The sequence below is a fragment of the Podarcis melisellensis genome (genome assembly GCF_964234715.1).
Source record: "Podarcis melisellensis genome assembly, chromosome: 1".
NCBI classification, from domain to species: Eukaryota; Metazoa; Chordata; class Lepidosauria; order Squamata; family Lacertidae; genus Podarcis; species Podarcis melisellensis.
Window position 1 is genome coordinate 55,524,638 of NC_138528.1, and position 17,389 is coordinate 55,542,026.

General features: G+C 40.1%; 1 protein-coding gene across 1 annotated transcript in view; it reads right to left on the minus strand.

The window, feature by feature from the left end:
• Positions 1–17,389, minus strand: part of LDLRAD3 (low density lipoprotein receptor class A domain containing 3) — a 117,579-nt gene that overhangs the window by 40,007 nt on the left and 60,183 nt on the right. Inside the window, exons 3-4 of the mRNA XM_081892050.1 lie at positions 13,890–14,015; positions 11,912–12,046 (exon numbers count right to left, since the gene is read on the minus strand). Coding sequence (XP_081748176.1) covers positions 11,912–12,046; positions 13,890–14,015 — 261 coding nt within the window. The remainder of the gene's footprint in view (positions 1–11,911; positions 12,047–13,889; positions 14,016–17,389) is intronic.

The following is a 17,389-nucleotide window of genomic DNA, read 5'->3' on the forward strand; positions in this document are numbered from 1 at the left end:
ATGGAGTGATTGAAACTTGTCATCAAAATGGAAAACAAAATATGAATAGCACTAGTTTAGTAAGGCTCACCGACTCCCTGTTTTTGCATTGCTGAGAAACAGCTGACCAATTGGACCTGGAGATTGCTGACAAGCCTCTCTAACTAGTGTCTCTTTGGTTGCCATGGTGAAATAAAAATGGAACAAAACAGGTTTACACTAATAAAGTAAGACCAAAAGTTAAGCAGTAACTACAAGCTAAATTGAAAACTATGTCTATTTAGAGCCTGTTTAAGCCATATGTGCTTGATTTTGTTTCACTAAAACCAACAGCAATTCATAGTGTTTAAATTTGGCTGGTTCGCCATAATGTTAACTTAGGACATTTTAAGACGTCTGTGCTGCAGTATGAAAGGAGCATATTAAATATGTATATACCCTCAGTGACCCTTAATTAACAATAATTTTCAACAACTAACAACGCATATATTATTTTAGATAGGTTTGGACTTTACTGCCAACAAACATAAAGCAATATTGATCAATAAGCCCCCGGGCAACAATTAGTACAGGCAACTATCTCTAACGTACAATTTAGTGATGCTGCAATGCACAGCAGAAGTTCAGCACTTATCTGACAGTGAGGCACAAATTAAATGTGCATGGCATATATGCTTTGTACCTTAGAAAATAAGATAAAAAGTGCAGCCGCATATATTATAAAATAGTCTCTCTGTCCATTTGTTAATGATTGGCTAAATTTAATCACACTCATGGGGTGAACGAAGTTTTAGGGGACCATAGTCAGACTTTTATATGCCTGTTTTCTTTGTACATGGAGTTTTCTTGGCAGCGATACTGGAGTGGCTTGCCAGTTCCTGCTCCAGGTGGATCACGTTTGGTCAAAACTCTCCCAGTAGTGATGTATGGAAGTGAGAGCTGGACCATAAAGAAGGCTGATCGCCGAAGAATTGATGCTTTTGAATTATGGTGCTGGAGGAGACTCTTGAGAGTCCCATGGACTGCAAGAAGATCAAACGTATCCATTCTTAAGGAAATCAGCCCTGAGTGCTCACTGGAAGGACAGATCATGAAGCTGAGACTCCAATACTTTGGCCACCTCATGAGAAGAGAAGACTCCCTGGAAAAGACCCTGATGTTGGGAAAGATGGAGGGCACAAGGAGAAGGGGACAACAGAGGATGAAATGGTTGGACAATGTTCTCGAAGCTACTAACACGACTTTGACCAAACTGCGGGAGGCAATGGAGGACAGGAGTGCCTGGCGTGCTCTGGTCCATGGGGTCACAAAGAGTCGGACACGACTAAACGACTAAACAACAAGTCAGACTTTATTTTAGAAACTAGAACTCCAGGCATAAGCACCCACTACAAAATACATAGCACTGTAACCCACCTCCCAAAGTAGAGACGGCTAATATGCCAAGAGCAGCAAGCCTCCCTCAGGCTAATACTTTCCCCTGAATCATGAAAACATGTTTTCATTTGACTGTGTTTGAGAACAGGCTGAAAATGCCAGCTAAAGAATTAGAATTACAGAGGCTGCACCCCTGCTATTTGCATGTATGCTTGTGTTAATGGTATGGCAAAGTATTGCATACAGTTAGGTTTTAGGGGAGGACCTGTGACCTACCCAGTTGCAGTTGTTGGGCTGCAACTCCCATCACCCCTGACCACTTGCCATGCTGGCTGTTAACTGATGGGACATGAAGTCCAACAATAGCTGGGAAGGAGCCATAGATTTCCCATCCTTGAGTTAGTTCATTGAATAGGTCATTTACGGAGTTGTATCACTGTTAAATATTTACTGGCTAGAATAAGGACCAATTCACACAGTATTCTCCTCCTCAGAAGGGAAGCAGGTGTATTTTTGTAATCATCCTCTTCCTGGACAAGGGATGAGACTGGAACAGCTTGCAGGGCAGGTTTAATTCGCTGGAAGCAGTGCTTTTGGAGGAAAGATCAGCAGCCCAGGGCTCAGCAAATGCCACAGTGACTCCAAGTTTCATGTGCTGCAGCCACCTTTACCTACTAAGGAGGAACAGCAGCTGCCTGGTTAAGTGACGTGTTGCATTTGAAAAAAATAAAAATGAGAGACTACTGCTGATCCTCACAAAAATTAGGAGAGGCTCTTCTCATACACTACATTAGCAATCTTTATAAAAACTTCGCAAGGTAAGTAGGCCAACATAACTACCTCCAAATAACAGATTTGGGGGGTGGGGGGCTGAGGCTGAAAAGTAGTGATTAGCCAAAAACCACACAGTGAGATTTGAACCAGGTATTTCCAAGCTCATGTTCACTCTCTTGTATTATATTTTTCAAACAAAGACGACCAGAGTTGAACAGGAAACATATTAATAGGATTACAAGCTGTCTGGCATTGCTGAAGGTATCTGGTTACATCTTTCCCCAGAAACAAGACACGGAGCAAAACACAGTAGTGCACAATTTTGGCGACAGAGGAAAATACACCTGTATAGATGCCAGATTGCAAGGTATCCAGCCTCCAGCAACAGCCCTGAGAATACAGTCACCCTATTCAGATGTATATGAGCTGTTCAGCTAAGGGGAAGGGACTATACCTCCCAGTTTTGCTACCCTAAACCTCTATATGTTCACATTCCGCAAGCACCTCTTAATGTATATAGACATCCTATGCCTGATCTGTACCCCATGTTTTTGCAGGACAGAGACTGAGCATAGGAAGTATAAACATGCAGGATCCACAAACATCAGTAGTGGGACCAGCAAACACAATCCTAGTACATGTTCACAGGGGAAATCCATAAATGCCACACAAGGAATCTGAACCCTGATGATCCCAACCCTTCGCTGTCTGTAAAGAGTCTTCAGCCACATCCTGAGTTGGACTGGGATCCAGTTCCAGCAAAAGCACACAAGGGTGGAAAATTTAAAAGCATACTCTATAACTCCGCTGTTAAATTCAGTAACCTGCTCGAGCTATCAAGTCAAACCCAAGAATAAATGCTTTTAGTCTTTTCTCAAAATTCCCTCCCCTTCCCATATTATTCTGTTCAAAGTGGAGTCATACAGGAAAACGTTGCTGCCAAACATGCCCTTTATGCCAAAACTGTTCAGGAAATGACTTCCTCTGTCTTAATTGCATACTAAGAAGCATCAGCAGAATTACCTGTGACACATTCAGTAAATCAAAGTAACAGCATTCAACTTCACATGTTAAACCTAGGAAAGAGGAAATCATGGCAGAGAGAAACAAAAGCCTAACCACAGTTGGGCTAGAGGATTGATTCCAAGGGTCATCTGACCTGCATACGCAACCAGATGATATCGGTTAGCAATTCTCTTGCTCCTCTAGCCTATTTTTTTCTCAACCTTGTTGTCACCAGATGTTGTTGGACTACAAGGGATGATGGGAGTTGTAGTCAAACAGAATTTGGTGACCCACGGTTGAGAAAGGATGCTCTAGCCTTAGCTATAGTTTGTCAATTGGAGCATCACATCACATCTGCAAAAGAATGGTTCCAGTTTCTGGGTTGCTAGCCAAATACAAACCATGGTTTGTCAATTCAGACATCATGCCAAACCATAATTATGAGCCCTTAATCTTGGCAGTCCTGATCTGACTGCTGATTGGAACTCACAAGGCATGGCAAGCCAGTGGCTGCAGCACCATGGAAAGTTCTTAGTAAACAACTTGAAGACTGACTGAAGAGACCTGAGACCTATCTCCACTTTACCCTCTCTAAGCACCGCTCACTTGCTTGAAGGATGTCAATTCTTAAAGAGCCAACCCCCTGGTCTGCAGATTGGCACTTCTCTCTATGAGCCCGCACCTGGCATTCTCCTAGCATCACTGGATAGATATGATAGTCAGGAGGCACACTGCCTTTGGGGCTCAGGGAAAGGGGATTCCTGAATGTCATGGCTCTGTTTCAATGGATGCTGTTTCTGAAGAATCTTGCCTGCCAGATCCAGGTTCAGGGGCCTCAAGTCCAATGTTGGCCTGATCCATGTTCCTAGCCAGCAACCCAGCGGCCTTTGACTCAGCTGGCTCATCCTCCTCTTCCGATTCCAAGCTCTCGAAGCTCCAAGCAAAGGCCATGACACTGTCAGAACTGAGTTGCAAATGTCTCTTTTATTCCACTGTTCATTTTGTTTTTATTTTTAACCCAGTCTACTTTCTTCTCAATTATACTCATTAAGCATGAGTCATGATGAAAGCAAGTGGAACAGCTCAGTATTTCATTCCCGCTGTGCAGGTCAGATGGTGAACAACTGATCTTCAAACGGAAATTTATACACCTATGGCATTTCATCAAGACTTCAGAACACATGTTGAAAATATGAGCAGTATTATGCAGTGATCCAGCACATAGGCTGCTTTGACAGCAGCAGGAATTACAGTACAGCAAGCACCCATCCTCGCCAATGTATATCACATGGCAAGAGGACATTTAATCCCTCTTTACTTCAGGAGAGACTGGGCATTGTGGCAGTAGAATGTACTGAATAGCTGTAAGCATTTAGTGCACCAGTGGACCATATTTTTCTTCCTGAAAAGAAAGATAGGTGAGTTTCTTCAGGGTCTTTTTTAAGACAGAAGAGTGCCTGTTCTGCCCAAGACTGAAAGGAGACACCCAGCCCCAATCTGTGATACACTATGTGGCCACAACTCTTCTAAGCAACCTTCCGACAGCTAACTTACTGAAATAGCTACCACATAATATTTCTGGTGCATTAGAGCCATTCAGAAAACCATTAAGGTTTTTGACTGCTCTTGCCTGATATTGGAAGGGAACAAATCTGGTTGACTGGTTCACACAGAGATGATCATACAGTCTTGGGAATATTTAAGCATTCTACATGCCACCGGCCTTTGACAGAAAACACCTTACTGAGATCACCAAATAGGCAGGAGACGGAACATTAATCACCATGCATCAAGCTTTCATCTCCTGTTGCTTAGAAGTGATGGAGAAGGGTAAGGAATAGAACAAGCAATAAAGCAAAGAACCCCCACCTTTACCCTTTTGTGTTCATAGCTTCCGTGTGACTGTTGGTTTGATAAATGACTGGGAGTAAGTGGAAAAACTCTATGGCTGCATAGCTTCTATTACTGGATTCTCTCCTGCTGAGAACCAGCTCTCTTCCAAAAGGAAACCTGTGGTGTGATGTGCATTTGTTAACCAAGAGACTGCACTAACACAGACAGCAGTCCTTATAGGTGTAATCTAACATATCAAAATATCAAGAAAATTCCAGCAAGGGTTCCCATAATCAAGTCCATTCTACATCTTTGTTAAATGGTGAAATGTGTGTTGCATTCTGAGATGTTAGGTTAGGCAACCTAATATGCAAACTTCTATTGGCATGTGAGAGTTGGAGCTTTCAGCTTATAGCAATCTCTTACTAAAAAGTGTGAATACTCCTATACCAAAGGAAGATGTCTTAACAAAATATACTAGTAGGTGTAACATGGATGTTGACACTGCCTGGGAGGAATGGGGCAACTGCTGCCTATCACAAAGCATAACTAAGGACTAAGTGGAATATACAGTTTGTGCAATAAAGCTAAATATGCATGTTAATAAAACAGTTCTGAAGTAAAACACATTTTTACTTTGTTTTTATATTATGCATTCATGCAATGCATCAGGTAAACATACTAAAAGAAGCATTTCCTCCTGCGTGAAAGAGAAAATGGTGTGGGACATTCGCATTTCCCCCCTACATACTTGTATTAACTGTTTTTAAAAGCCCATTTCCTAATTAATCAGAGGTACTTTAATATAGCAAGAGGTTTTTAATTGATTTACCAATTAACCAAACTAAATGGGGGAAAGCAAATGATAAAAGGAGGAACTATTTGAATTCCTATCTTTATCAAAGTCGTATCACAGCATACACATCCCAAGCTCCCTAAGGGGGAAAACCATAATATGCAAGTAGTAGATTCTTATTATTACTTCCTATATTTAAGGCAAGTTTCTAAACCAGAAAGGAGGGGGAGAGATAGTACTATTTTATGCCGGATGCCAACAATTACTCATTCCCATCGGCACACAATGACCAGAATTACATTAGCACAAATCAGTTTAATATATTGCATATATTAAAATCCACTTAGGTTTTATTTGGTGTGAAATCTAGTGCAATGAAAAGTCTGAACTGACAACCCCTTATGAGATCATAAGTACCTTGCAGGCAGCTGCTCTGGAAGCTTTCTGTTCCCTGACTGCTATTCTACAGGGTTCACTTATAGGAAGCACAGTAGCCCACTCATTTTTGTTCTCTGTGAAATGCACCCAGATAGCTACAGTGGTCAGCTTTGTGGTATGGCTCTTTGCCAACTGCACCTGGATTCAGGCTCAAAGCTGCTTTGTCTTCTGAAGAACAATCTAGATTTGAAGCAGTAGCCTTAGTTTAAAAAGTTATTGAAAAACTGTTGTAAGTGAAGAAAGCTGAATCAAATTTAAATAAAATGTACGCATTACACATTTCAATGAATGCATAAGGGATTATCTGAACAGTTTATTTTCAGTGTAAAATAAAGTAATAAATACTACTACTCATTGCCAAAAGACCAGTTTGATGTTTCCATCGACAGTAAGACTCTAAATGGTTTAACAAACCTGGTAGCAAGCAGAAGGATCCAGTAAACTGCATGGTATCAAACCCAACTCCTGTACAGCAAGGGTGGGTCAAGGCAAAGAAGTTGAAACTGATTTCTATTTAGCAGTAGCATGTCACCTTGCTGCCAAGGTGTTCAAGCACGTCTGAAATGAGGATTTTAATGGAGGAGTTGAAGAGCACTACTTGACTCATTGTGACCCACTGGGATAAGGAGGAGTGTGAATGGCATGGCAGGCCTCTCTGTAGTTACTGCCTAAAAGCAAGAGCTAGGTAGTGAACACTTGACAAGTGTTCACGATTCATTGTTGGGTCAAGCCTGAAAACTTTTTTCTAGCCTGAAAGCATTTTTCGAGAAAAAGAAGTGCCGGAACTCACCCTTGTTCTCTTGGAATAGCAATGGAGCTCACCTGAGAGGTGCTGGTACTGACTTCCAGTGAGTTTTGGCAGAAAAAAAGCTTGATGAAAACTAGCCTACGTGTAGCAGGCCTTCAGAAAATCCCATATTCCCAGAGTATTTGTGTAGTGTAGGTGACATCATTCGGGAGGAATTTCAATCCATAATGCCCCCTAAGGCATTCCATCCAACTTTGTTTAAAATTCCAAGGGCTTGAGAGAAGAGGCTGCAGAGAACCAAGCCATACATACATATATAGATGTGGGGATATCAATAATAGAAGCCCCAGCAGTTCTCTAATCCTGCTACAACAATCTTATCCCAAGACAAACTGAGGCTGTTGGGGGTACACAGGTGGGCAACCAACACATGTGGCAAACCCTGTTAGGAGGCAAGCATTCATCTCCAGACACAAATCAACCTTTCCCTTTACTCTCTTGATAGAGCAGATAATTACAAAACCTAGGAGAGAAATGATGCAGAAATTAGCTGCTGGTTCTCAGTTCCTGGATAACACAAAGGTCTGAAACAGAGCAGTTTAGTTACTAAGGAACTAAGAATACAAAATAAGCTTTAATCTAACCCATATCATAAACACATGTTTAAGATTCACAATAACTTTCTCCAATCAAAACCATATTTTTTGCACAGTGTTTGTATATGATGAACTCAGATTACAATTACAAATAAGGAACTGGGGGTGGGTGTGCCCCACTTAATGAACTCAATTTTGATGTTTTCCAATTAACACAGAACTATTCACCTTTCTAAATCAAGCAAGATTGCAAAACTGAATGCGTAATTGACATTTTTTGTAAAAATAAATAAATAAAACAACTCCAAGGGCAAGATAGTTGCACAATGGTATTCAATTACTAGCTCATCATAGGCATCTGCTTTGCATCTTGTAAAAGATGTCCCCTAAAATGATAAAATCGCTTATTCTTTTAAAGACTACTGAAGTACATTTTACTGTGGAAAAAATGAGTGGAATAGGCAAGAGAATAACTTATCAGGAAAAGTTATATCCAGCTGATTAAACTTTCTGGAAGCTACTTCTGAGCACCAGATGCTATAAGCAAGCTATTTGCGGCTACTAAAATATGCACAAGCACAGGCTTGCTTTAATTAAGCTTTTGGTGTCATTTCATTTGTATCTGTTCTCAAGAATTTTCTTGCTTTTTATTTAGTCTGCCTTTAACTATTAAGCTCCAGATGTAGTTTGCATTTGGACTAAGCTGATGTACAGTAATTGCACGTTAAGCTTCAGTTTACAGCATACGTAAATAACAAGCCAAAGACAGACTCAATAAAAGGAAACTTAGCACAGCCAGAATTGGGCTGTAAGGAATCAGGAAGTCTAAGCAATATTGCAGCCATGTGAGCTTAAGGATATTTCAATGTGCTGTGTGTAAAGGACTGGTTACAGGCTCAACGTGAGGCAGAGTGCGCTAGAAGCCATTTCCATTTTAGAAACAAGACACTGGAGTATTTCATTGCAAATCAGGATGTGCCTGCACTATTTGGCAGGCATTTCTAGAATCCACTGCACAGCAGGGTTCTGATCCTGGTTCATTTTCTTCTCAGTAAACTGTCGAGTTTCTGGATTGAACCATTCACTTTTGATATCTTAGGAGCTGAAGAGGAAACTAGTATTGCACTGGGTGAACTAATAGGAAGTGTCTTCAATAAGTTGTACTTTTTATCCTGTAATGTACTAACGAATTATTTCTTGCTTGACTTCGCTCTTGGTTGAGAAAAAGTAAAGAGAAAGTAAGATGTCAAAATGTTCTCCAAAGTACACAGTCCATCATTCTTCAAAGAATCATCCCGGTCTTGTTTCTTTGCACTTCGTTTCACCTTGGTAATGCTTTGACACCATCAAAACCTTTGGCACCAATCCTGTGGTGTCAAGAGTGGTCAGAGACTGGATGAAGGTGGAGGTCATGCATATGGTCTGCCCACATAAGCACATTATCAGGGAAGATCAGATTGCTCATGCAGATGAAAAATATATGAAAAGGCTCCCAGATTTGTTGGGAGGGTTTTGGTTCCCTTGGCAAACTCCTCTGAGTAAATCCACAGTGTCAGCTAGAAATGATTCCCACCATCTCCTTCTGGTGAGAAGGCTGCATACTCATACCTTGAATAGTCTTAACCCAGAAACCATTATTCATGTACTACAAAATCAAATAATATCACAGTGTGTGCCTGCTCTTAGAGACCAAAGCCAACATAAAATATAGCAGCTACTAGAGGTTTAAAACGCTCTGGTTTCAAATCATGGAAATAATACAAAACCATGAAGCTTTAAAAGACTTAACCCACACATGCCTTAGATACACATAAAGGATACATACATATAGAAGGCATTTTATGCAAGTTGGAGTTATAGAAATCCTTTTATAAATAAAATAATGTAGAGATGAGATCTTGATGGATGGCCCTTAAGAAAGGCCAATATCAGACCATAAGCATCAGACTATAAGCATCTTCAACAGAAAACACAAGACTTTGGGCTGGGATGCTCCATAAGTATTAAGATAGAAGGAGATGTGTCTGACTTCTGAAATTTAATTTCATGTTTTATCTCCTCTTAACGCTATCAAGCAAAAATGAAAGTATGTGTTCAGGAAAAGTTTAATAAGTTTGGCACCTACTTTTGGTATTGGGAAATATGTGAGAAATAGAAGAGATATGGATTGTGTTGAAAATCAAATGCTGAAGGACTTGCCTGAATGGGTAACATGCAAATTGGTTGAGGGCTCTGCAATAACCATTATCGGATCCTGCAATCTTTCTGTTAGCATGAGACTAGAGAACTGCTGACTTGAGCGTAATCACAAACACTAAACTTGCATCTTTTAATGGATCACTTATCCCTCCTGCCTTAAGCAACTGGAAAATGGCTAAAAGAAGGTAGTCACTGAAGGCCAGACTGCAGTCTCAGCAGATCCAAGTGGGGTTAATAGCCAGGTTTTTCTTCTTTCCTTGGAAAAGGTTTGAGTGCAGACAAAATGCTAATCAGAAGGCGAATGTCTTCAATGCCTGGTAATAGAATACTCGAACTAACAATTAATGAGGCTTGCAGACCACCCAGCCTGTAATTGGGCAACAATGCTATCATTAAACTAATAACAGCATTGTGGGGATATTACCATGCTTTGGCACTTTGCAAGCATCATTCAGAGTCAGTTAAGGAACCAATAAGCACAGCAATAAAAGGAAAATGAGTTCACAGTAGCCAAACGGGTTAAAAGAAAGAAGAGCTTTTAACAAGCATGTGAGAGGGCACAGAAGTCCACTAGGAAACTTGGGATTGATGCAACAGCAGATTTTGCAGTGGACTTTATTTGCACACTATTTCCAGAACACACACACAAATGGGGGGGGGGGACATCTGAGAAACAAAAAATGAAGTGGCTATAGAATTACTGCTAAATTTAATGAAATACTTGAATGAATAATGTGAACACGCAATTGCTTCATTTTAAATAAGGTAAAGAAAAAGAAAAGATTTATAGTGCAAACCTACGGACTTCCATTAGAGCATACAACTTAAGATAGCAATACATATACAAACACAGGAGGCGTAGGCTTGAAAGAGACCATATATGGCTTTGAAGTAATGAACTACCTTAATAAAAAACAAACATAACCACAAAGCTTTTGTGATTCTCTGCAGTATATTTGACTGGGACTTTAGAAAAGTGTACTGCAATGTATTCCATCTGAGACCCCTGAACAGTAAAGAGAAAGTGAACAACTTCATTTTGTAGGTGGTGAAACTGAGCCAAAAACCCCCAGAGAAGTTGAAAAAGTTATTTTCTGTGAATTAATTGCTACTGTTAAAATTTTTCTCTTCACGGGGTCTCAGAAATTCTGCAAGTATATATTAGAATTCACATGGATAGCACATGGCATTATAAAGCATCTTTAAAACACACCTGTTTGTTTCCCTTTTAAATTTGTCTATACATGTTTTGTTGCTTTGAGTCACATTTAGAAACCTACACAAAGTGACAGAAAATCCTCAGAATTGGGAATCTGGCAGCACTAATATGGAACAGTTTGTTTTATTCAGTTTCACACTTCTTTATCAATATTGGTTTTAGAGTTATATTAAAGATAGTACACACCTCCACAACACCTGTGTTGATAACAAATGGGTTTTAGCCTTTAAAAAATATTGAAGACAGTTCTACCCAATTCCTCTCCTTCTTTCATATGTGCCACTTGCCTGCAAAAGGTTGTAGACATGGTTTTTTGAGGGTTAGGCATTGATTTTAGAGTTGTACTGCACTTCCACAACACCTGGGTATGACAGACTCTTAGATGTTGCTTTCTGAAGGTTAGACACTGGTCAACAACCTCCCCCCCCCCCAAATACCAGACACTGGTGATAAATAGGTGAATGCTGTTGTCTTAATGCCTTGCTTCTTTTGAACTTCCAGGGGCATTTGGGCATGTTGTTTTTTGACGCCCTAAGGACCAACAAACCACTGTTGACTGTGACACCTTGTGTACAGTTCCCAAAGCTCTTGCTCAAGCCAAGAAACTTCCTGGTCGGGATTTGATCTGAAATGATCTTCACAGTTATGGAACTGGCAACATGTCTGCTACACACCATGCAGTACTTACAAGAATTTGTGACATTCACAGAGAAGACACTACGGGAGATAAATAGCATATTATTTTGACAAAAAAGTTGAGGCTTGCTCTGAAAAAAAAAAAAATCAAAAAATGATAGACATGTTTGTCCAGAACTCCCTAAATATAATTTACATACTAATAATAGAATGCTAAAATGTTTCAACACAGGCAAAGAAAGCAATAATGTTAATTAAGAATGAGGTTGAGAGAATTCAGTACCTGGCTGTGAAAATCATATTCTACTTACCAGAAGGGTTTCCACAGCTATCCTCATCACTATTGTCATGGCAGTTATCCTGATTGTCACACATAAAGCTTTTATCAATGCACAAGCCGTTCCTGCAGTGGAATCGGTCAGTAGAGCATATCAAGGGATTCGCTGCTGTAAAAACAAAAGGAACAACATTTTGCTCTAAACTTGAGACTTCACCCAAATAGGCAAGGGATTTCCAAGGGAAACCCCATACAGTACAGCGGTACCTCATTTTTCAAGCATCTTGGAAGCCAAATGTTTCGGTTTTTGAACACCGAAAACCCGGAAGTACTTGCTTCTATTTTCAAACACGCCTCAAAAGTCGAACGGCTTCTGCTGCGTGTTTTTTTCTCTCTCTCCATTGACTTTGCTGACTGTCCTTTACACCTCGGTTGCCAAACGTTTCGAAAGTCAAACAGTCTTCCACAACTGATTGCGTTCGACAACAGAGCTACCACTATACACGAGTCAAATGTTAACCTGTCTGTTTCCATAGGACAACACTTTAATACATTCAGTATTTGCTCCTTAGGGAAAGGCACTTTTCAAGAAACACAGGGCTCCACAGAACAGAAAGTTTTGTTTTACTGCAGCCAACCCAGCAACTAAATCTTAATATATGTATCTGAAACAATCACATCTTTCTCTCTCTTTATGCCTGTCTCCACCTCTTGTATTTTCCCTATGTCAATTTTTTATATTGTCTGCACTTTCCTGATGCATGGCAATGTGAGCAGCAGGCTGTAGCAAAAGCCAAAAAGCCACTGCTCAACAAAATGGCAAGCAGGATAGAGACTGAGGCTCAAGAGAACAAATATTTAAAAGAAAACAATTGGGGGGGGGCAGAATGGGAGGAGAAATATATAAACAGACAGGCAAACAACTTTCTTTTCAACCAAACCAAAATCTCACTTCAACCAGTACATAAAATGTATCATACATACATACATACATACATACATACCTCATACAGTGGCAACGGTTCTACCAACCACAGCTACAAAAAGACTGCATGATGATATAAAATGGTGCCATCATTACATGTCTTGAGATGCCAGGCAACAACATTCTTCTTTACCCAGGCCTTCAGCCACTAAATAAACTATGGCTTCTTAAATGTGTATGCGTGGGGGGACTGTTATTATATTTTATTATGTTGCACACTCCCCTGGGATCTTTAGATAAAGGGTGGTATATAAAGCAAAATAAAAATAATAAAAATATTAACAACAACAACAACGGGCGTGAGGAAAATGTATTTCATATTTGTGCTGCCTCTGTAAGGCTAAACAGAAACATACATTGTTTTTTAGTTGACAAGGTCAAGGAACAACATGACTCAGGGGACATCTCCGAAGATGCAGTGGAAAGAAATGTTAACAGAGATGGATGGGGGGGGGGAGAATGAAATACAGCAATACAGAATTGCACAGAATGACAGTCATTAAGACCCCTATGTGGCAAAGATAAATGAGGCTTTAAAAAACCCCCACTGCCAACAACATGCACTTTTATACACTGTGGCATTTCTTTTGTAAAATAAAGAATAATCTTATTTTATAAAAGAAATGTTCCTTACAGGTAACTTAAATGGTATGAATTTTCATTCTGAACTCCACCTGTTCATGAGCTGCCCTATTGTGACCTTAACATTTAAAAGAGATCAGCTACAAAGAGAAGTGCCTTGTAAACTTGGAATACAACCATAGATTTTAAAAGCAAAACTGCAACAGAGATAAGCTACTCATCTACATAAACTCCAGGATTCTCCAGAGGTGTTGGGGCTTATGTTATTCTAGAGAGAGTTTTCCATTTATAAAATCAGTTTGCCTCTGATGGGTTCTGCCACTAACAAAGCCAAATGCAAGGATTGTGGTGCTGAATTTGGGCTTCGGGTATTAATAAAATATATTTAATTACTTTATTTACGAAAAAAAGGAAACCTTCTGCCCACAGGTAGAAAGATACTTACTGCAGTTTTCTTCATCGCTGCCATCAGGACAGTCCGCAAAACCATTGCATCGGAAGCGGCCAATGATACAGTGAATGCCACTCGCGCAGGGGAAGAAGGTGGAGCCACACTTAGATTTGGCTTTTGCTGTAGGAGAAGAAAATAAGAAAGCATGGGTGGTGAAAGAGCTCCCTCTGTCAGAGCTGGTCACAAGGGTCTCAGACTTTTTCCAATAAGGATGTTTCCAAAGCTTAGTTTAAATGTTTAGTAACAGAATTAATGTCAAAGCCAAAGAGTCACTTTTAATTAATGTCAAAGAGCAATAGTCACTTCCGCTTGCTTGGCTGGTGATACACAGGTGGGTTTTTTTTTAAGCCATCAATATGGCATAGGGCTAGATCACTACTGTATTGGTGCTCTAGTCATTTCAAGCTTCCTTAAATTTCCTAACCAGTTTTAACCCACAAGACTTTCCAGTGTTTGAACTGGTACCAGGATTTAATCATTCTGACCACTGTTTTCTGACAAGTATGACAATCAGCCAGACTCTGAAACTTCACAGCAGTTGTGCAGGAATTCTTGCCATTTTCCCAACTCTATAGCTCCATAGTTTGGAGCAAGGCTGGGGATGCATAATCAAAGTGTTTAATGAGACTTGGCCATTCAGAGCCAAACAGGCAAGACTATCTTTTCTGTCTAGAACAGGCCTGAAGGCATTGGGTGTACCTGCTTGAAGATGCCCTGTGCCCACCTGTCTCTCCCTTGGGACGGATGAGCTGGTTTGGGAGAGATGGAGATTTGAAATGCCTTGCTTGAAAGGCAAGGCCAGCAGGAAGTGGGAACTTAAATTGTAGGCCCTGGCACGTAATATTTCAATTCAACAGATACGAAACTGTTTGCTATATATTAATGAAAAAAGACTTCAAAAAATACCCTTGACTCTGTAAAGCAAAGTAAACTGCAGATGTTGCTGGACCAGCTCCCATCATCCCTGACCACTGGCTATACTGACTGGTCAACAATACCTGGAGGAACAGAATTTCCCAACCCTGGACTAGCTGCTGCAGAAATCACTGCATAAGAACATGATTTGGGGGGGGGGGGACAGAAAGAACTGGGAGCAGCAGAGCATCACACAGCAATCACAACTACACTGTTCCATGAACAAGGCACACTAATGAAAAATCACGAACAAGACATCCTCCTTCCAAAAATGTATTATTTGAGAGACAAAGTGGTAACCTTTCTAGCACATTTTCTTTTTCCACAGCCTTTCAAGCTCATCAAGAAAATTTCTCAAACCACCTCATCAAGATCTGTTCTGCACAGCTTCTGGCCTCTTTGACACTTTCCTCTTCTATTCCAAAATCACAGCTAGAAAGTCACCCAAAAGCATATCATTTAGAAACCTTAAGTGTAGTTATTTAATGGATTCAGAACTGGCTAAAACAAACCAAGGAGATAGATTACAATAGTACGTTTTCATAGGTAATCCATTAGCAGTGAACTGAGAGATGGGTTTATTCTACAGCAAAGAGGTTTCTTTCCTGGGTCACATGAAAAAGAACCCACTTTTCTGAAAGAGACTTAATTATATGATCCATGTGCTTAATGCATTTGTAACCCATCTTCCCAGTAAAAATCCCTCTCAAAATGGATTACAACTTTAAGCAAACAATAATACAAATAATATAAAAATACAATTAAAATGCATCCAAACACATAATAACAGCAGCAGCAGCACATAAAACACATAAAATACCAACCCGGATAAAAGTGAGCCAGACAAAAAGGTTTTCAAGGGCTGCCTAAAATGAGCCAGCCCCCACCCCCATGTGTGTGATATCATGCTCTAGAATCCCTGTAATATTACTTAGCTAGCATTATCAGTGAATATGCAGTATATAGAATTTCATGCAACATAAGCTCTATTCAGCTGACTTAAACAGGAGATAATCAGTATGTAGAAAGAGAATTATGCCCACAGACTCTGTCTCCAGCTCTCACAACTATAAAAGTCTATGCAGAAGAATTAAAGGTGAGACTTGTAGGTACAGCTGGATGAAGCAGTCTTAATGTTGCAAGAAATGCTCTGTACTGCATATGTACTGAAAATACTATATACGCCATATAAGTCTACATGCTAAATGCAATCAAAGAGACAGAACAAGACCAAATATGGGTACCACCCGCACATGAACGTAGCCAAAGCAAACATGAGGACTTTCCTGTGTTTTGCTTAACTGAACACAGCCAGGTTTTTGCCAATGAGGAATGAGATGATTCACATTTGCATGTATCAGTCAATGATCTGCAGCATATATGTGATACTTCTCTGGAAAAACCACTATATTTGGCATATGTCCTGTCTATGGTGTTTCATCTGAGACGGTAAATTCACCAGTGCAAAATGAATCAGCAGTCACTCAGTGATGAACATGAATGTGTGAATACGCAGTTTATGAAGATCAATAAGGGAGAAATGGAGGAAGGGTCAAGGGGAAAAAAGAAGCTATGAAGAAGACAAAAGCCGAGCTTGCTGAGCAACCATTTGGACAAATATCCTTTTCAGAGCTAAAGTGACTGCCATTGAACTGAAGGCTTCTCCTGCTGGCGGGTAATAATGTATAAAGGATTTTTATTAAGAAGCAGCCGCAGTAACTCTTAAACTGATTTACTATCTTTCAAAAACAAAGTAATGCAATTCCTTTATGGCACACACCCTTTGCAGATGCATTAGTCCTTAGCTGGGCTTGTAGAGCAGAAAATGAGACATATCAACTAAATGTCACTTGCACACCAACTACCATATTTTTCTGGGCAGGAACCAAGGACAACTCAGAAATAGGAGGCCATCGTTTTGAAGAGACGGGGAAATAAATTATCTGTGAGTTACTGCTATGACATACCAATTCTGGCAGTGGAAAATTCTTAAACAGAAATACTGTATAAATAGTGAATTCTCTTCCAAATTTTAAATTAAACTGAACTATGAATAAGAATGTGTGGTTACGCTGAGTTCTGCTACCTCATTCAATATCCTTGTGGGAAGCAACAAGTTGATATATCCTTTAGAGTGAATGGTCTTTTTACATTTGGTTTTTGGAACCTGCAAATGCTGAATCCTACTGTCTCCAGGGTTTTAAATAAATCAGGGTCCTTAGAGCAGCCTGACTACCCAATGAAGAACTCTGAGGCCATATTCATACAACATTCCACTCCTTAATATGTCCATGTTTCATGTATAAGCAGTTCTGATGTGGGTAGCATTCAAGCATGCAACCTTGGCTAGAAGGTCTACAGCAGAGATTACCAGCACAGTGTTCACATGTACCAGATTGCTCCCCCACTCCGGGTTTGGGGGGTTTAGAGGGTGTAGGGCTTTTTTATGCCAGGTACTTCATTCACCCACAGAGGAATTTTTCTGAATGTACTTGGGAGTGGGGGTTGTACTCAAGTATGCTGTAAGTGTGCATGAGAGAGATGCACAGATGTGTATCTATGGTATGTATGTGTGTGGT